The 21,653-nt window shown below is 47.6% G+C and overlaps 1 protein-coding gene across 1 annotated transcript; it reads right to left on the bottom strand.

The window, feature by feature from the left end:
- Positions 1 to 1,638: 1,638 nt before the first annotated feature.
- LOC149333983 ((3R)-3-hydroxyacyl-CoA dehydrogenase-like) lies at positions 1,639 to 17,031 on the bottom strand. Its single transcript, XM_089556152.1, has 3 exons — positions 16,764 to 17,031; positions 4,001 to 4,194; positions 1,639 to 2,086 (listed from the first exon to the last, which is right to left on the bottom strand). Exons 1-3 carry the CDS (start codon positions 16,912 to 16,914, stop codon positions 1,670 to 1,672), a joined length of 762 nt encoding a protein of 253 aa, XP_089412278.1. The 5' UTR covers positions 16,915 to 17,031; the 3' UTR covers positions 1,639 to 1,669.
- Between the last annotated feature and the right edge of the window lie 4,622 nt (positions 17,032 to 21,653).

Below are 21,653 nucleotides of genomic sequence, written 5' to 3'. Positions count from 1 at the left end.
CATGATTAACAAAGAGAACAGTGTAGACCTGCAGGCAGATTTAAGGTGTAATAAGCACAGTTCGGGCATTCATGCACACCTTTGACAATGTACAGGCTAGTTCAAAAGTTCCTGAGCCTAATGGTGTTGTTTTCGGCTGTCTTCTGGCGATATTTATGATCCCCACAAAGCTTAAAATCTGTTTATGGTAATCGGAAGGCTCATCCTTATTCTAAAGGCATTGGTAGCCTCAGAACTGTCTTAAGTGTCCAGTTCTACTGCTCTAAAGCCCCACACTGTAGTCTGGGAAGTTTCACCGACCCCGTACGCTGCTGGTCTAAAAAAGCAGCTACTTCGTTTTTCACACTTTTCATTTTTGCTAACGTTCATTGCAAAAGTACTAGCGTAAAAGGGCACATCACCCGAGAATACTAAAAACATTTTCCCAGCGTACGATACCTAATCTGTGTTTCCGGTCTGGATTTTGTCGCTCAGGATCTCAGAACGACCTGAGAATATCAAACAAATACATGCCGCTAAAATACACTAATCTTACCAGCTGCCGCCCTGCTCCGCCACTCTGGCGGCAGAACCTAGCTCTTGTAGCGATTCCATGTCCAACATTCTGGGACAAAAATTTTGAAAATTGAAAAACTAAAATGTTGCTATGGAAGTATTGAAGGTGATGGTCCATTCTCTGTTATGCAACAGAATCTTTCGTTTAAAGTGCTTCCTTCCATTGCATCGAACAGTTAAGACTGCCTTAGAAAACTAGTGCGGAATGCTTCTGATGACAGCAAAAGCGTTATGAGGAGAAAACATTCGTGATTTGAGAATATATGGATTTTTATAGTGAAATTTTACTTTATATGAAAAAATTGGATTCATAAATGGCTTCCCGCTCACGAATATTTTGTCCAGAACTGTTTGGGTAGGGGTGCTTGCTACATCAGGCTGCCTTTTTGTTTCTTCTCCCCTTGCAGTTATTGCTTCGAAATAGTCTCGTTTGTCCACTGTGTGGCATTCATTTTGATTTTGGTGATATGCGGTGTTGAGCGCCCCGAAGCTACGAATGGTACCTATATGACGGATGCTAATCCAGATAACCTGGTGTGCCTATATTTGTAGAGCAGGTGAGTGTTTTCTCAGTTGCATCTCCACAGAAATGCAGCCTCCGCGGCCGTGATTCACTTCCACGTTTGTCGAATGAGTAGCCGAGGCCGAAAACCGCTAGGACATCGCGACGGGCGTCAGTATGCTTCGGCAATACAGTTGACACAAAACGCCATGGTGGGATATCATGAATCTTTGAAAGAATTTCATCTCCTGTAAGGATATGCGCCAATACATCTTTGGCAGCGCAAAATCTGCGCAGTCAGCTACAAACGCTAGGTATTTGTAGCGAGTTTGGTCATTGTGTATCACTGCAAAGCATCTAACAGTATCTTGTTGCGTTACTACAAGTTCGGATTGCAGTTTTCAAAATTACAACAAATCCTTATAATGCTGCGTCAAAAAACGACCAACTCTCAGAGGGGTGCTTTAATCCTGCAAAATAAATCGTTATATTTGGACATTATGCTGAAGATATAGTCAGTCAAATTACGGGTGTTCCTGGTTACATATTGAACGCAGGGAAGTCTCCAACGGGTGCCCACACATGCAGTGCACCAATCCCATAGAGGAAAAGTCACATGCAAAATCCTCCGCTTACTGGGAGCGTTGCTCCTGTGATGTAGGAACTAGATCTAGGCGAGCACAAAAACACGATGGCCTCAGCGATTTCTCTCGGCTCCGCCGCCCTCTTAAGGGGTGTCTTGGACAAAACTGCAGCCTTGAGCTCTTCGCTCAAAATTGCCGTCATTGGAGTAAGCGTAAATGCAGGTAGGACGGAATTGCATCGTATGCCGTGGGCGGCCAATTCTTTCGCCGCAGCCTTTGTCATGGCGTCAACGCCGGCCTTCGAAGCGGCGTATGCCCCGTGCGTAGCACCGCAGATCTGGGCCGACGCGCTTGAAACGTTGACGATGGCACCGCCTCCCTCGGGCAACTTTTCGCCGGAACGGAGCATTTCTCGGCTGGCTGCACGAGTTACCGCGAAGGCACCCTGCAATAGGAGCGAGCGAAGAAAAAATTGTGAGCGGAAGTTTTACATATCATGCAGGAAAAAGAAGTCAAAGAAAAACAAATGGATTCTTGAGCGCGGACACATTTAGTGGTGCGAAATGCTGCGATGTCTTTAAAGGGCTCGCAATAAATGGTACACAAAGAAGACCTCGTTTGGGACAGGGCGAGCTATGCCTTCAAGGTGTTTTGTTCGTCACTGAGTGATTTCGGATCCGTTTTAATGGTCAATCATCGGTGTTCTTATCTCCTCGCATAGAAGCTGGAGTGAGGGCCGCAACAAGAGGTGCGGTTATCGTGCCTTCTGTTGCCTCTACTCGGGTGCATATTTAATCATACCATCAAATAAAAACACTGAACTACCATACTGCTGCTATAGCCTCGCCTGAGAAGGAAATTCTATCTACGTAATAGCTGGTGCTCTATCTGGTGCTCTATCTCTAGCTGGTGCTCTACTGCGAAGGCTCCCTGAAAAAGGAGCGAGCAAAGGAAAAATTGTGAGCGGAACTTTTACATATCATGCAGGAAAAAGGTGGCAAAGAAAAACAAATACATTCTTGAACATGCTGTCATGTAGTGGTGCAAAATATTATGATATCTTTAAAGGGCTCGCAAAAAATGGTACAAAAAGGAGACCGTGTTTGGAGAGACAGGACGAGCTAAGCATTCAAGGTGTTTTGTTTCTCACTGAATGATTACTTATCTGTTTGACTGTTCGATCGACGGTATTCTTGTCTCATGACATGGAAGCTGGACTGCAGGCCAGATCAGGAGGTACGGCTTGCACGCCTTTTTTGCCTCTACTCGGGCGCATATTTAATCATATGTCAAATAAAACACTGAACTACCATACTACTGCTATAGCCTCGCCTGGAGAGGAAGTTGTGTCTTCGCGATAGCTGCTACTAAATCCGACAGGCAACTATAAAGTAAGGCGCGATTTTCTGGAAGAAATTTTCTCCGCACTGAATGCACGTGGACTCGTAGGATACACCTGGAGTGCGATCTCGTCAGAATGCGGTCAAAAGACAGAGAACATATTTCGCTGAGCTGCTGACTATACTAAAAAGGTTCCACTGGGGCATGAGCGTACTTACCGAGGAGTAAAACCCTGAATACTACAGCCATTAGCTACCCCTCATATTTTGATATTGGTGCCACCTAGAGGCGAGTCCCCTTTTGCAAGGAGCGATATCTAAGCTCCAACCGGCCACTCCTGCGATCCTGAGACTTCTCAAGAGATACCGAAGGACGTGTCTAACTCCTCCTCAGGGTATAAGCAGCACACGACTCCTGTTGCATATTTCACCGGACATGTGCTTATAGGAAAAACGTGACGGGCATTTGAAAACCCTCCTGTGTGACTGTCTTATTTGTCTCTGTCAGTTTTGTAGGTCAGAATATTGTCCTGTAGTATCCCAGGCATGCCCTTTTATGCGGTCCGAAGGTTAAGCGCATTTTCCCTGCCAAATCCACACTTTTCTAGAAGGAGGCCATAGTGCAGGTGATCGTGAATAACCCGAGGATACTTTAGCTATTGCTTCTATTTTTGCGTACTTATATATCCATAAGCCCCATATCCCCGTCAGGCGTCTCTCATAGCCTTAGTCGCTTTGGGACGTTAAATCGCATAAACCAAACCATATCCCCGTCACTTTACTTTCCGCTAGCCGCAGCTTATTTGCTTCAGAAATCTATGGAAGATGCTGCGCCTAGTAACATCTCTTTAGTTTCGTCTTTTAGTAAATAGTGTGCTACTAGTAGTTAGAAGAGCACCGCTAAAAGAGTACGTTAGTGCTTATGCATTTATCCCTTCATGAGGGAAACTTCCATAAATGCAATATAAACGCAACAAGTTAAAGTGAACTCAAAGAATACCACCCTATTGTCATACTACCTTCAAATTAATCCTGATGAGTTCATCGAACGTCTCGTCAGTGCATTCAGTGATAGGTGAGATGGCGGAAATTCCAGCAGAGTTCACGACGATACTCAGAGGCTGCCGAAACGTGATGCGGATGTTGTGGAAAAGTTCGTCCACGGATGACGTCTCACCGACGTCAACGTACATCGCACAGTGTTTTGTATCCCCTGTGGAGGTAAAAGCCAGAGCGGGAGATTACACGCGACGGAATGAGTTTCGAAAATTTAAGGTTGAATTGCCACTTGGATCGCATGCTAGCAAGGCAGAGGTACACGAAACATATTTTCCAAGCTAAGAAATCTATACCGCATGCGTTTGGTGGTGCTGTATCAAAATAGCTCACTTTCCTCTACACAGCCGCCGCGGTGGCTCAGTGGTTATGGCACTCGGCTGCTTACCCGAAAGACGCAGGCTCGATGCCGGCCGCAGCGGTCGAATTTCGATGGAGGCGAAATTCTAGAGGCCCGTGTACTGAGCGAAGTCAGTGCACGTTAAAGAATTTCAGGTGGTCGAATTTTCCTTAGCCCTTCACTACGGTGTCCTTCATAGCCTCAGTCTCTTTGGGATGTTAAACCCTGCTAAACAATAAACCATTCCTCCACACAGACAAACGAGTAAGCGAATCAACGCTATCACGGAGCTGTCATTGAATAGAGTAGGGAATATGGCGGGCCTTATGCTCTTCTCTGGCAACCACTTACCATTTTGTGACTCAGGCTGTATATCTGACATTGTAAAATCGAACAGACCGCAGTTAGTCCTGACTGAAGACAGGTGGAGGAGGCTCAAAAACTGAATACTATTTATCGGTTTGAGATGCTGCCACAAGGAAGCACACTCGGTTACCCCGATAGCAGCAGGAGCACTCGGTGGAATGCCAGCACCGAACCACCGCTGATTTCGGGAGGGTTGAATTTAAAGGTAACCGAAAACATTTTAGTGAAAGGCAATGTTAACTCATACACTAGATGCAGGCTTGACCAGCTACGATCGTCCCAGAGGGACTTCGGGCGTCATCAGTTGATAAGATCGCGTGCCGGAGGAGTCGAGCAAAGAAAATGAACACATATTGTACATATTCGCGATATTATCTCTTTCCTAAACAATCATCAGCGCTATTCTTGCACCGAAAAAAAAAACCAGTGGAATGAACCCTAGATTATAAAAAACTTTGGCGCATGTGATACGCTCAGGCACACCATATGCTTCACTTGCGGACGACAGTGGCTCCGCAGGGAGACCTTCGCTTCACCGCGAACCATATTATTACAGGTTACACAGCCGTCGAAGTATCCTATACGCCCATTAAAGAGCTGTAATAGCTTTTCACTAATTCACCGATGGCGGATTGCTGCCCACATCCACGCTTTGTCGCCTGGATAGTATTCGACATCGCGTTGCCATAGGTGGGTGCACTGCGACTTCTAGGTTGCCATCATCGGTGTCATTCGACAGCACGGGGCTGTGGCCTCTCTGCAGTCGACGACCTGGAATGAATAAAAGCTGGCCATCTGCTCGACGCAAGCGTCGAAGGGCACAATCAGGTAGGGGAGTCCCAGGTCTTCTGTGCAGTGTCGATGTACATGGCGAAGTGGTCCGCTATCGTATTGTGTAAGCGTATTCTAAGCTCTTTGATCTCTGGATAATAGGCAGTGTTTCCTCGGACGCCTGTGTGACGTTACCGCAGAATGGAATGCACGTGCTCTGTTCAACAACCTGTTGAATGATCAATTTGGCTTCTTTAGCTCAGACGGTTACGACAGGTCTGGGGTTTCGGCATAACGAGTGAAGTAGTCAGTCACTATAATATTCAAGTGTTACCAGATGTAGACGTCAGAAAAGTTCCGAGTAGACACATTGTAATAGGCTGGAATATATTTGTTGATGACACAATGTGAACCAAAAGTCGAGCTCACCTAGTGGTTGAGCGTTTCGTCAATGACAGTCTCAACAGATCTTTGTGTTGTGTGCTACGTCGGCGGACAGCCTTGGCTCGTGGTAGTGGTGCAGTTCAACGGAGTGTCTAAGCAATATACAAGGTGTCCAGCTGACGATTCATTTTATGAAGTTTAGCCAAATTTCTTGTCGTAGGCTTGTGCAAATTGCAAGGAAGTAGGTGGCCATGTTAGGAGCAGAATTTTTGTTTACGGGGAGACAGTTCTTCATGCAGAATAATGATTACATACGCCTGAGTACAAGTGGTGGCAAAGAAGTCTGAAACTGCCGGCGCCCGCTCTTATGTTGCAAGGCAGTTGGTGCGGGCGGCTGTGCAGCCGCGCCTCGTGTACCAAGCCCAATTCCAGCATTTGACGAGGGCTCAGTGGGATCACCTTGAAGCCGTTAATCGAGAGGCAATGAGGGTCATCACTTGCCTTCCCCGCATCACCCCGATCGTGGCGCTCGAAGAACATGCGCAGCTGAATACTCTAGATGAGGTGGTGCAGCAAAGACGTGATGCTCGCCAGCTTAAGTCTAACTTTACATACGCAACGTGTGCACTCAGGGCGTATGCTTCCTCGCACTCCATTCTACAGCCGCCTCCGCCAGTTCTCCCTCCCTGGCATTTTGTAACTCTGAGCGATAACAAACCAACTGATCTAAGTCGGCTATCATCTACCCTCGCGGCGGCGCCGTTCGCGAACGAATTACACAAGAAGACGCCCATATGGCGCATGGTACTAGCGTTTTATACGTTGGCGCAGGCATCCAGGCTTGCGAAACCACTACTGCAATTTACTGCCCTTGCAAGCCTGCCCTGAAAAAAACGTCCAGGTTTCGCTTCCCAGAACCTCCTTCCTCCTGTGCGGAGATGCTTGCCGTTCAAGAGGCACTTTGCTCAGTGGCCGCCCTTCCTCTACTACCTACGGCTCGTATTGTCATCCGCACCGACGGCCTTCACGTCATACGTCTACTACGATGCGTCAGTCGCACCCCAGGCATTTGTCAGGACATCCATCGTCTCGCGGCACGCATCCCGCAGCCAATCCGAATTCAGTGTGGGTCCCACGAGACCTCCTGAGTTCGCAAAGCCGTGCAGATTCTGCGACCCACCTTGTGACCCCAACTTCGAGTCGCCTCGAGTCCTAACACTGGATGACACCACCCTCCTTTTAACAAAAAAGGAACACCTCCGGCGCCGCACATGTGCTCTAATCCCTCCGTGTGCAGTAACCCTCCCCCGTGGTCTTACCCGTGCAGAGGAGGTTGCGCTTCGGAGGATCCGGGTCAGGGTTGCCCTAACTCCGGCCGTTACACGAAAGTGGCCGCAATTTGAAGATGTATATCCCCGCCCCGGGTGTCCAGTCTGCGAGAACCGAAATCTTAAGGCCGACATTCACCACCTGCTGTGGGTTTGCCCAGCGTTTAAGCCGACAAGAATTCGGCGCCTGGCGGCGGCGGGTCTTTCGCCCGACAACAGTGTTTCATACACCGCTTGCACACAAGTACCTCCTCATCGTTCACTGCTCAATTTCATTAGATCAGCGAACCTTTACTCATTTATTTAGACATCCTCATCTATCATTACATACCGTTTTATGCCCTGAGGCAATCAACATCGCATTAAAAAAAAAGTCTTGCTCTCAAAGCAGTTGGTGAAACGTTGTAGCTCAGGGTCTGATCATTGTTGCAGAGCGGAGTTGCTGGTACTGATATCCTCACAAAAAACGTCTTCATGTGCATCGCTTTCCACCAGTAGATTGCAGATGTCTTAAACAAAAGGTCGGCGTCGGAGCCATCACGGGCAGACCTCTAAACTACGCTTGCATCACACACTTGCCGTTGAAAGTGCACCGCGTGAGGCAGCCCACCGCATTTCTTAGGTTAGTAATCAGTTGAGCTTGTGAGCAATACCATCGTGGTTGTGTATCGAATCAATCCTTTTTATTCTTTTTAAGGTTACCTCTAAAAGGAGGGCACTTTTCATAAACTTTAGGATGTCTTGTTGTAGAGCGGATATGTGTAGGTCGAGGCATTTCTAGCGTTTTAGCACGTCAGGTCCAGAGCGAATATATTGGCATATGAGAACACGAGATCCGTTCTCGAAAGAAGATTCGCAGTGTCATAGGACGCAAAGTTTTCTAAATTTCTTACGAGCTGAAACTTCCCTAAACCGCCTGTCGCTAAACACAAGTTCAAGCCGCGCGACAGTACGCTGAGTTCAACTACAGATACGACGAAATGGAATATTTTGTAGACGTTTATTACGGCGGAAGCCTTTAATGTCTCATGGTTGTAAGCAGCAGTTGTCGACAGAAAATGTCACGCTTTTCAATTGGTGGAAACGGTCGTGACGTCACAGTGCGCGAATTTCAAACGGGGCCAATTGTACTTTGGCTAGTAACCATGCAACCAATTGAAGGGATCGTATAGTGATGCTCCAAGTGGGACAGAGCTTAGTTAATCGCTTAATTACCCAATTAGCCTAATTAGCTTTACTAGTCAGGCCATATAAATAAATAAAACCGATTAAGAAATTGGTCGAGCTCGGGAATCGAACCCCGGTCTTCGGCGTGAGAGACGAGCATGCTATCCACTACGCCATGACAGCTCGATGGTTTGGAATGAACAAAGGCGCGTCTAGTGAATACGGTGTCTTCACTCACTCTCATCCTCCTCCATTCCCTTCCCGCGAGGTTTAGGTGTCCACCGACAAATGAGAGACAGATACATTTCCTTTCCTCAAAAACCAATTTACAGACGAGCGAGGCGTAGAACCGAATGGGCGATGTCGTTCTATGGACTCCTTGGCAGCGTTGCAAGACGCTGTCGCGTTCCACTCTTAGGGGCATCAGTGACCACACTTTAGGTCAAAAAAGTGCCCCCTGAATTTTGTGAGACAGTTACTGCGTAATTTCCTTTCCTCAAATACAATTTTCATTTTCTTCATTACGGCTCCTCTTTATCTATCTTCTTTCACTCCCACTTCCTCCCTTCCTCTACGGTGCGGTTCAGGTGTGCACCGAGATGACAGAGAACTACTGCGCCATTTCCTTTCCTCAAAAAAGTCAGGGGGCACTTTGACTGTCTAAAGTGGGTAGAGGCGGAAGCGTTTTCCGCACCACCTTCGCTGTTTCTGTGGCACCGGTGGTGCAACATATAATTGAGTACTAATTACTAAGTGATGACAAATCAGTAATTAATGGTTAATTACTGATTAATGCCTGAATACTAATTAACTGCTAATTAATGACGCTTAAGCTTCGCCTTTAGGAGTGGAACGCGACAGCGCGTTGTAGCGCTGCCAGGGAGTCCACGGAACGCCACCACCCGTTCGGCGCGATGCCTTACCCTTTGAACGCAACGGTTTTTGAGGAAAGGAAATGGCGCAGTAATTCTCTGTCATCTCGGTGGACACCTGAACCGCACCGTAGAGGAAGGGAGGAATTGGGAGTGAAAGAAGATAAAGAGGAGCCGTAATGAAAATGAAAATTGTATTTGAGGAAAGGAAATTACGCAGTAATTGTCTCACATATCTCGGTGGACACCCGTTAAAACTCAGGGGGGCACTTTTTTTACCTAAAGTGTGGTCACTGATGTGTGGTTAAGATGTTAAGCTTCGCCCCTAAGAGTGGAACACGACAGCGTCTTGCAACGCTGCCAAGGAGTCCATAGAACGCCATCGCCCATTCGGTTCTACGCCTCGCTTGTCGGTAAATTGGTTTTTGAGGAAAGGAAATGCATCTGTCTCTCATTTGTCGGTGGACACCTAAACCTCGCCGGAGGGGAATGGAGGAGGATGAGAGTGAGTGAAGACACCGTATTCACTAGACGCGCCTTTGTTCAGTCCAAACAATCGAGCTGGCATGGCGGAGTGGACAGCGTGCTCGTCTCTCACGCCGAAGACCGGGGTTCGATTCTTGAGCTCGACCAATTTCTGAATCGCTTTTATTTATTTATATGGCCTGACTAGTAAAGCTAATTAGGCTAATTGGGTAATTAAGCAATTAACTAAGCTCAGTCCCACTTACTTGGAGCATCACTATTACGATTCCTTCAATTGGTTGTATGGTTACTAGCCAAAGTGCAATTGGCCCCACTTGAAATTCGAGCACAGTGACGTCACGACCGTTTCCACCAATTGAAAAGCGTGACATTTTCTGTCGACAACTGCTGTTTACAACGATGAGACACTAAAGGCTTCCGCCTTAAAAAGCGTTGCGTTCAAAGGGCAAGGCATCGCGCTGAACGGGTGGTGTTCCGTGAACTCCCTGGCAGCGCTACAACGCGCTGTCGCGTTCCACTCCTAAAGGCGAAGCTTAAGCGTCATTAATTAGCAGTTAATTAGTATTCAGGCATTAATCAGTAATTAACCATTAATTACTGATTTGTCATCACTTAGTAATTAGTACTCAATTATATGTTGCACCACCGGTGCCACAGAAACAGCGAAGGTGGTGCGGAAAACGCTTCCGCCTCTACCCACTTTAGACAGTCAAAGTGCCCCCTGAATTTTTTTGAAACGGTATATTAGCACATACGTCACCTTGTAGAACTTGTGTACACTGAAGGTTTGAAGGTAAGATCGGCGTGCAATTGTCGTTTTGTTTAAAGGACGATTGGCAATGATCAAAGATAATACGCGAAACATCTACGTAGCCTTTTTTAGTGTATCGTTCCAGTTTGTTCCGTTCTTCTTCTTGGACTTGCCTCCACTGTTGCGGGAGTGGACAATTTTTTCGAAGTTGGATCGCAGAAACAGCGAAGGTGGTGCGGAAAACGCTTCCGCCTCTACCCACTTTAGACAGTCAAAGTGCCCCCTGAATTTTTTTGAAACGGTATATTAGCATATACGTCACCTTGTAGAGTAGGAGCCGGTGCCGTGGTGCTGTGCTCGGCTGCTGATACGAAAGACGGGGGTTCGATCTTGGGCGCGGCGGTTCAGATTCGATGGAGGTGAAATGCTAGAGGCCCGAGTCTTGCGTGGTTTTAGTGCAAGTTGAAAAACGCCCGATGGTCGAAATTATACGGACCTCTCCACTACGGTGGCCCTCATTGCCTGAGTAGCTTTGGACGTTAAATCCCATAAACAAGTAACGAGGACGCAGAGTATTAGCGTAGCAGGTCTCTGATTTTTTTCGCTTCAATTTTTGCGACTTCGCTCGATATTCAGCTAACAATGTGTACACTGAAGGTTTGAAGGTAAGATCGGCGTGCAATTGTCGTTTTGTTTAAAGGACGATTGGCAATGATCAAAGATAATACGCGAAACATCTAAGTAGCCTTTTTTAGTGTATCGTTCCAGTTTGTTCCGTTCTTCTTCTTGGACTTGCCTCCACTGTTGCGGGAGTGGACAATTTTTTCGAAGTAGGCTCCTTTTTGTAGGGCAGGCTTTTAGTCTCTTGCCGCAAGAAAGGTCGACGAATGGAGAAATTTTGTTCCGTAGGTCTCGTGGGCACATGTCCACGCAAGGATATAGGTGAGACGTCCACTACGTTGCGATAACAGCTGCTGGATATAACTCGTCAGTAGTGAACAGCCTCGAAGATGAGGTGGAGAACGTCCAGTGGGGGAACACGCTCCGATGGAAACCATTCAAAGCCATATTCAAGGGGAAAACGTGTCGTCGGTGCCAGCAGAAATTCCGTACACGATCTTTAAAGTAGCACGCCTCATGATTCCAGTGTTCCACAGTCGCAGCGTTGCGAGTCGAACTACATGGGTTTGTACATCGAGGGACTAAAACGTTTGCATAAACAGGGTGTATTGCAGGACGTGCTACACCAATGGAGGTAAGTACGCCCCGATACTCCTCGAAGGTGATTCGTCATGTGCTGTAGACAAAATCACAGGTTCCGGCGGGTAGTGTAAGAGCGGTAGTAGAAGATGGCATAAAGTCCAGGAAGATACGGTCATCAGTTATCGGGCCACACTTTAAAATCAAGAGGCTCGGAAAGCTACAAAATCTACTTAGTTCGTGAATCCCTTATGAAAACCATAGTGACTTTCATTTTCGGGAACTATCGCAAGATAGTCTTCGCATCGCCACTCAAGAAAATGTATGTAACCGCAGTGAAACACGGATGATTTCAGCATTCACCTCGCATGCAGGTGATCGATCACCAGAGCCGCATGATACCCAGCGCTGATACCGTGGGTACAAGCGTCCACCTGGTCTGGTAATCGAGCTATTTAGGGTGAAAAGCTTGGGAAATGGGTCTCTGAACCAACCTGGAGTAGACAACAGTACTCTGTGCCAAGGCGCCCTTTGGCCACAGATGTCCTTGTGCCATAAAAATACATCATCAAGAGTCATGCATGTTTCTGCTTCGTCGAAATTCTCCTCAATCCAGTACTACATGTGTGAAGGTGGAACGCACGAACTAAAACGGTGGTTTATTACCGTTTTTTTTTTTTGCCGGGGTCCGGCCTTCGTCAGGGAGCGCCGAAACGTCTACAATAAACCTCACTTTCTTCGGCACGTTCTCCTGCATGTATTCTTCGTACAAAAGTTATCGCAAAACACAAGACACTCACAAGAAAGGCGGACAGGACAACGCGCTACTGACAACTGATCCGTAATAACTGACAACTCAACACGTAATATATAGGCACACCGTCACACCACCTATTGGCTGCAGCAAACGTCAGAATGATGTAAAAAGCCACAAATGCGATAAAAGACACAAGGACTAAAAACACGACGTAGCTAAATACGATAAAAAGCGGCGAAATAACAGTTGCTGTTAGCAATGCATCTATCTTCTTGCACAAAACGGAAGAATGCTTTTTAGAAAGGTTTTCCTGAATACAAGCATGTGTACAGGTGTTTTTTTTCCCTCAATGTAAGCTGAAGTGTTCAGTGCACAGGCCTTTTTTATTAGGGTTTTCTTTCTTCACGTGTTTTTTGTACTGCATTTGTTACTTTCTCCATGCAATATCGTTTTGTTATCATCCTGTTGGATTCCATTCAGCCATGTTTCTTTGGCCCTACACACCATGTGTAATGCTTATTTATGTTATTTATTCATGTTATTTATTCATGTTATTTCACCGCTTTTTACCATTTTTTAGCGACGTCGTGTTTTTAGTCCTTGTGTCTTTTATCGCATTTATGACCCTTTACACCATTCTGACGTTTGCTGCAGCTGATAGGTGGTGCTACGGTGTGCCTATATATTACGTGTTTCTTTTCAATAAAGGATCAGTTGTCAGTAGCGCGTTGTCCTGTCCGCCTTTCTTGTCAGTGTCTTGTGTTTTGCGCTAAATTTTGTACGAAGAATAATGCACCGATAAGCCCAGAAACAAGTGTTACTTCAGCTCCTGCATGTACATGTTGATGAGGTCCACGGAACACCTATGTACTGCACGTTTTCTGAGCGCCGCTTGTGCCATTGGCCGAGAACCCTTTGACTAGTTAAATTTCGTATGCGCGTCGCACCGTTGCGCGCGGCCACAGCGAAAGATAGCCAGGACAGGTGTGTGCGCTCATGACTAAGAGTTTGCATTTCCTTTTCGTGTTTTCCCCTCCAGATGAAAAGGTCAAAACCTTTGCGGCTTAGATCAAGCCAGCTGAAAGTGTGATGGAATTGTTGTCGTCAATAAGGCAGATAACATTACAGAAGCACAAAAGCAACTAGCGGAGAACTCATTTTACAAAGTAGCCAGAGAAAACAAGCAACACTCCGCACGTTGCGCACCTTTGTGGGGTGAATGTAGCACTTTTCTGCTGCCTTCGAAGATGGTGCCTTTATGTGCACGTGTCTAGAGAAAGGCTGAAAATACAAGTAGCCACAGCTCCTTTGTCTGCCGTGTAAACCACAAGCCACGGTAGGTATCTTGCGCGTGCGCCGTGGTCTACGAATTCTTTTCCCTGAGGATGCGTTTATGCCGGGCCGAAGAGACGGTGTGTTAATATGCGTTTAAAGGAATGTTTTAACTATCTACTGTCTGCTGACTATTCCCACGTTGCAAAACGTTGCAGTGTGTGCGAAAAAAACGACAAAGAAGGTGTGCCTTCAGCGTATAGATGAGACAAAGTTTTTAAACAGGCAAACAGGCCTTCCAACTTTGTTGTTGGTTGTGAGATGGGGTTTTTGGACCCAAAGTTGTGACGGCAGCGAATTGATAGCCCTGAGCACGTGGTTTCTGTTTACTCTGTGTATGTTATCTTTCATCCAATAAATTTCCATTGGCAATCTGCACGTGTCCTGTTCACTCCTGCTCCGCTTGTCTTGTCCGTGTTTTCTGGCGCTGTAACACCATGTTCAACATGGACGTCCACCAACTAGTAAAGCTTGCCCCTTTACTAGGAAATACACAACCTAAGGTTTAGAAGTATAGACCCGGGAGACCCTAGAAGGACTTCTTGAGGCAAAATATTTCATGAGCTCACAGCCCCTTCAATGCTAAATATGGTCGTAGGAACGTTTTATCCACGCGCTACTGAAAAAGACACTACAAAAGGAAGAATGGAGAGATTTCTTTGAGGCACCAAGAAAACATATAGGCCTCTTCAACATAATCAATGATAAATAAAAGCGCAAAAAACAGCGCGAAATTGCGCACTGGAACAGGTTAATTAAATGGAAGAAAGCGATCATATTGGAAGTCCTTAGTCATATGGGAGGTAATATATAGTCTGGCAGGCACGTGAACACGAGACTACAAGAACATACGCATGATTGTGGTAAAATCACCCAGCGTTGCTATATAACATCGAATTATGACCACCTCAAAGAAAATGCAAGCCATACATTTATAAAACAGGGCTAGTAAGGAGTGAAAAAGACAGCAGAAAGAGAAATCGTGGAAGCATTTTTGACATCCAGTGCGGACAAAAGAACAGCTTTACTGATCCATCAATCGGATCCTCGGAAAGCGAGACTGAACTGATGAAATTAAGAAAAAGAAACAGCGCATGAATTCCGTATAACGTTCCGTATGACCCGCTTGAGTAAGTTAAATAATACTGATACATAGGTGCTACTTTAAGCAATAATCTCAGTTCTGGTAAGCATATACCTTACATACGCACAGCAGGATAAATCGAAAGTAAAAACAATACAGCGGAGATCTCTTGGACTGATCCTCCCAAAATATCGTACTACGCACTCTTTAACCAACTTCATAGCGCAAATTAACGCGCACACATCGAAAACTGAGAAAGAAACTCAATACTTTATCTTTCTCTTCTTACTGAAAACAAGAAACTCACCGTGAGCTCACCTATTTTTTCAGGTCATCACATTGCGACTAACGAGACATCGTCATGCGGAATTACTCATGTCGGACAGAGCGAGCATCAACTTTTTCATATTTTTTTGAAGGAAGGAATAATGTTTATTTCAAGTATGTGTACATACTTGAGGGGGAGGGCAAAAGGCATACAAGCCTGACGAGGCCCATCCCCCTTAGGGCACATGGCGCAGTAACACAGCGTAACATGTGCAACAGTAATAGAACATGTGAAATGAACACACATGAATTTTAAAGGCAAGTTACCATAGGCACATCAAGATATGATAACAGAAGTTTAACAGACACTTTCAACAATCATTAGACACGTTTTCATTAATGTGAGTTTAGGAGGGTTCTGCTATTGTTTCTGGACTTATGGATAAGATATTTTATTTCTTTGCTAGAATTAAGAAGAGCTGTTTTCTGGTACAAGGTAGCTTGAGAGCCATAATTTGTTCTACCCATTTTTCTCAAGCACACTAGCTCAATGAAATGAACTCCACACCGAAGAACTTTAGAGCATCAACTCTACAGATCAGATTGCCTATGGAAGAGTTTGTAAGCGATCTTTTCATATTGCTTGCCTATTATTTGGTTTTTACGATATTATTTGTTCTGTCTCATTTTATGTGTATAACTGAAGAATGTATATGTGTATGTTTATGTGTATAACCAGTGTATAACTGTAGAATAAAATTGAAATGAATTCAATTGAATTGATTGTATTTATGCCCCTCTTGCTCAGACACATTTTTGGGCTTGTAGTGTACTGTAGAAAAAATCCACGGAGAATGTTGACTACATTTGAATCAGTGCGAAAGCACAGATTGGCGGTAGTACTTAGAAGACGATGAACGGGCAGTGCCATAGGAGGGAGCAGATGGAAGTTGATGGGTATGCGCCATTCTACGAGGTGAACAAGAACAAGTACAGTTTAACACCAGGCGTGTTCGGCTCATGTTATTCAAACCAAGACAGTTGGGGTGTTTCTGCACTCCTGACACAACTCTGTTGTCAGTTCTGCACAACTGACAATGAAGAAAAAAAAATGCTGCGGTAGCCTAGTGGTCTCGGGCAGAGGCCATTGAAGGTTTTCTGTTCGCGCCGACCCGGGCTGAACTCCCATTCGTGGATATTGATGCGATTTCTCTTTGCTAGGCTCTGAACCTCCGCACATACATCGGCGAGAGACGGTTTTTCTAGATTCTGAACCTACGGATTAGTGCTTTCGCATTGAAATCGCGCTAGAACCGCAAGATACGAGCAAAGTTAAACTGCTTGTTTGCATGCATAACATCTATCGCGATCGTTACATCGTATTCGCATAAACGGCTATTTCAAAGAGTAATTAACGGTTGTTGGTTTGCGCGTGCGTCACGCGTCGTTCTGTCTCGGCTCTTGTTCTTTTGATATTTCTAACATGGCCATCAATCGGCCCCTGTATTTGCTTTGCTACAAAGCCCACTTGGACGCCAAAAATGAAAAAGCAACTCAATTCGAAACCTCTAGCGAAAGAGTGAAACGAAAAATTACACGCGAATGATTTAAAAACACTGACCTGGCAGGGAGTTCGCTACTTTCTGGGCTGCTTCCACGCGACGGCTCGCGACAACCACTGTAGCACCCTGTGCGGCAAGGGCGTGGCAGACAGCCTCACCGATGCCGCTGGAGCCCCCCGTCACTAGTGCTAGCCTTCCACTCAAAGACATGGCGTACGAGTGCCTGCTTGCTCACGGTATGATGCCTACTTGAGCTCCTCTTGACTGTGCGCTCTGTAACGGCTCAACCACAGGTTTATAGTCAGAAAACCACAACCATCTATAGTTACAGCTGCGCCTGTTGGAGTGTTATGTCGCACGACAGCTCATTTCCTATGCGCAGCTGGGAAAGCAGGTCAATTGCGGTAGGTGTATCAAGGACAGAAGCCGTGCTCTTGCAGCATACGAGCATTGTACTGGTACCCACTGATCTACCGAGCCGTAGCGATGGCTCAGTTGTAACGGCGCTCAGCTGCTAACAAAAAAGGACGCGGGTTTGAACCCGGCCGCGACGGTCGCATTTTGACGGACGCGAAGTGCTACACGCCCGTGTACTGACCGATGTCAGTGCACAGTTAAGAACCTCCGGTGGTTGATGTTATCCGGAGCCCTCTACTACGGCTTCCATCATGGTCTGAGTTGCATTGGGACGATAAAGCACTAAAGCCAAACCACGCCATTGATCTACCCTTTCTCCGGTTCAACAAAGGACAGATATGAAGTTTGTAGCTATGCCTTCAATTAAATTCCCATAGAAAACCTACTGAGAGCTGCTAATATCTTGCCTGATACACTATGCCACCATGTTGAGAATTATCTCTGCATCTCATATATACTGTCCACTCCGTCGCTCAGAAAAAAAAAAGATGGTCGATTTGCGTACTTAGGCCAAGTGTTGGTTAGGTACGCTAGCTGCGGTTTTCCCTGCGATTCCGCCGTTCAGATCACTTATGGCAGTTGTTCGGCTACCGATAATGGGTTAATGCTCATACACGTGGAATTGGCCGTTCTCTGCATTCACAGGTCCCTGGGAGTGTTCCCACAACTCCTGGAGAAGTGGTGCAGCGGTCAAGTGATGCGCCGCTGCCCTTCTATGGCTGGTGCCGCTAGAGGGACAAACAGACAGGCGGATGGACGGACGGACGCACGGGCGCACAGACAGACAGACAGACAGACAGACAGACAGACAGACAGACAGACAGACAGACAGACAGACAGACAGACAGACAGACAGACAGACAGACAGACAGACAGACAGACAGACAGACAGACAGACAGACAGACAGACAGGCGGACGGACGGACGGACGGACGGACAGACAGACAGACAGACAGACAGACAGACAGACAGACAGACAGACAGACAGACAGACAGACAGACAGACAGACAGACAGACAGACAGACAGACAGACAGACAGACAGACAGACAGACAGACAGACAGACAGACAGACAGACAGACAGACAGACAGACAGACAGACAGACAGACAGACAGACAGACAGACAGACAGACAGACAGACAGACAGACAGACAGACAGACAGACAGACAGACAGACAGACAGACAGACAGACAGACAGACAGACAGACAGACAGACAGACAGACAGACAGACAGACAGACAGACAGACAGACAGACAGACAGACAGACAGACAGACAACGGGTAAATGCGGGAAATGGCCAGTATAAATGCTATCGCACTAAAAACCGAAGAACAATTCTCCCAGCCAAACCACTGGATTGTTCCCCATCAGGGTTCTTACAGAGGTGCAGTTAGTGGTAATTTTTCTTTTAAACCACGCTTCGAACAGGTACGTTCTTGAATCGGTGGGAATTAGCCTAAATTCCGCAACGTACGCAGCGATACCAGGCCAAAAAAGACGTTTTCGCAATAGCGCTGTTGGCTGCGCCATCTCTCGCCCTCAGAAGCTTGGGCAGTGTCCTTCATTTCGCGTCTTGCGTTCGTGTGCTTTTAACGTGAGAGCTTGAAGGCTCTCGTTGTGCAGAAAATCTGGCGTCATCGGTGTTGTGAGTAAAAAATCCCTGGATAAATCCCTAATCAGGTTACGTGGAGTTGGATCTTCGCATCGGCAGCTATATTCCAGTATGCGCCAGGCAAGCAGGGGAGCCTAGCCCAGCTTATAGTTCCGACAGACCCTTCGCGTGTCGTTGATGATGTGTTTCGACTTAGGACTAGTCAGAGCCAGAGCAATGGCAATGTGCTCCGTGTGTGTTGCGCTGTAGGCTTTGAAAGTGAGCTCGTTAACTGTGTTTGTGTTGTGTCCGACTGCGGCCGTGTACCACCCCCCGTGGTGTGGGCCGGCAGCGTCCACATAATACACATGTTGCTGGTTTCCATAGCATAGCGGCAACGCTTCCGCGCGCGCCTGCCGACGACCGCTATGGTGTTTTTTGGACATGTTGTGGGGAAGGGGTCTGACCCGGAGGGCGCGCCTCCAGGGTTCTAGCACTCTCTCCCGTTCCTCTCCGTCTGTGCAAGACGTGTGTATTGGTTGACTAAGTGGGCTTCTCGAAGTTCCGGATTGTGTCTACCACGCCCAAGGCCAGAAGTTGCTGGTTGGACGTGGCGACTTGGGGGTCGAGAGCCCGCTTGATAACTTTCCGGTGGATGACCTCCAGGTGGTCGCGATCGTGTTTGCGCAGGTGCAAGTACGGGGTTGAGTAGAGGATTCTACCCCTTACGAAAGCATGGGCAAGCCGCAGTGCATCCTTGCTTCGTAATCCGGCCCACTCGTTGGAGACCCTGCGGACCATCCGGCCCACTTGGTCTCCCACCGTGCGAAGTTTGGCCAGGGTGGTGTCGACCCTGCGTTGGTGGTGTACGAAGAGGACAAGGACGCGGATCTCCTTGGCCTCCTGAATCGGTCCTGAGGGGAGACTGGTGCAAAGCTCAGTTGTGTCGCGAGGGGAGGGAGGTATGTGCGCAAATTCTGATCTAGATGGGGCGCACTGGAGTCAGCAGTAAGCCGCCTAGTCGTCGACGAGGGTCGCCGCTGCTTGCAGGCAGGGTACCATGTGGCCCAGGTTACCTTGCGTGGCCCACACTGTAATGTCATAGGCATAAAGAGCGGGATAAACCCCGGGCAAAGGAGACAATTTGGAGGGAAGATGAAGCATTGCCAAATTGAAGAGCATGGGAGACAGGACCGCGCCTTGAGGTGTTCCCCTCGAGCCGATGGTGAATGGCCCATGTTACGGATCTTGTATTCGTATGTAGGCTTGACGGTCTGTAAGAAATTGTCTTATGTAGTGGAATGTTTTGTGGCCAGAGTTGGTGCTACTGAGGTGGTCCAGGATTACTTCCTCTTTGACGTTATCGAATGCGCCTTTAAGATCCAAGGCCAGGACCACCTTGTCGTTTTGGGGAAATTCAACCAGATCTAAGATGTCGTGGTAGAGCTGCGGAAGTATATCCTGTGCTGACATGTGAGGGCGAAAACCGAAAACGGTGTCCGCGAAAGTGTGCAGTGTTTCGAGAAAATCGGAGAGTCTGTCGCGCACCACCGTCTCCATCAGCTTCCCGACACAAGACGTGAGGGAGATCGGGCGAAGATTCTCCACACCTATAGGTTTGCCGGCCTTCGGAATGAAGGTCACGAGAGCCGATTTCCAATCGAGACGGAGAGCGGTCTCTCCGCCCCAAATGCTATTGATGTTTTTGAGGAGCGCGGCGCAGGCTGCGGCGGGAGGGTTGGCCAAGTGCTTGACCGTAGCCTTGTCGAGCCCGTCTGATGTTCGCCGCTTCATCTTGCTTAAGGCCGCCCGGAGGTGGTGGAGCTGAAAAGGCGTGTCCAGCTCCGTGTTCTCTTCGCCTGCACACGAGTACGCCACCTGCTGGGGCTCCTTAGTGGCGCACAGGTGCGCTAGCTCTACGTGTGCGCTAGTGCGCTAGCTGTGTGCGCTAGCTGTGTTGTCGTTCCTGCAAAGTTGTGCAAGGCTCTATGTAATTGGCGTTAGGTTTCCGTGCGTCTCTGTATTGGATCTATGAGAACACGGAACAGGCGCCACATGCTGCGGCTAGATATCTGGTGCGCAGCCGCGTTGCACCAGTCCACCCAGTTAGTGTCGGCTAGCTGAGTAGCGTATTCCGCTGCCTGTTGTGTGACTTCGAGGATGTGGTTCTTTAGCGTCTGTTATGTTTGTTTCTTCCATCCCTTGTTGAGGCTGCGACGGGCGTCCCAAAGGCGGAGCAGGTGGTTGTCCTCGTCCGTTTGTGTTTCTGTGAGCTGTATCTGCTTTTCGTGTTTTGTAAGTGTAAGTGTAAACGTAAGCGAGTTGGACTGTTAAGGAACACCGCAATGCTACCAGGTGAAGGCAACGCGCCGAAGAATCGCCTGAAGAACGCGCACACCATTGCTTAAGAAATTTACCCGGTTTAACCACAGCTAAACTTTTTTCATTTTTGGCTACGACGAGATATCCAGCCCTTCGACACTTTAAAGTGGCACCACGCACCATCGACCGCAGTATGGCGCTTTGGGAGGAGTCGTTGGGAACGATAGCATCGTTTTCTTCACGAGGAGGCAACGCGCCAGCACTGCGTTCGCGCGCTGATATTGCGCTGACGCCAGAGAGAAGTGGTCACGTTGGAAGAGGGAGATACCGCTTATCGTGTTTATTTAAGAGCCGTGTAAGCGTGAGGCTGAATTAATGCATGCCGATGGCTGCTGCTGAGAAGCAGGAAGGCGCGGGTACTGCGAAGGTCTGGAGTTTGTTAAAGTGTCATGGAGCTCCACATCAAAGACGGGGAGGTCGACGTTGTGAGCGACGGCACCATGGGGCTGTGCGCCGTGCGTGAAGACGACGACAGTGGCACGGCTAGCTCTGCGCGACTGGCATTGGCCTGCGTGGACTACGGGGAGCTGTCTTCCGGCTCGACATTGCTATTCCT

Source organism: Amblyomma mixtum, chromosome 8, assembly GCF_055824585.1.
Source record: "Amblyomma mixtum isolate Tamu chromosome 8, ASM5582458v1, whole genome shotgun sequence".
NCBI lineage: Eukaryota > Metazoa > Arthropoda > Arachnida > Ixodida > Ixodidae > Amblyomma > Amblyomma mixtum.
This window is presented reverse-complemented; position numbering and strand designations above follow the sequence as displayed.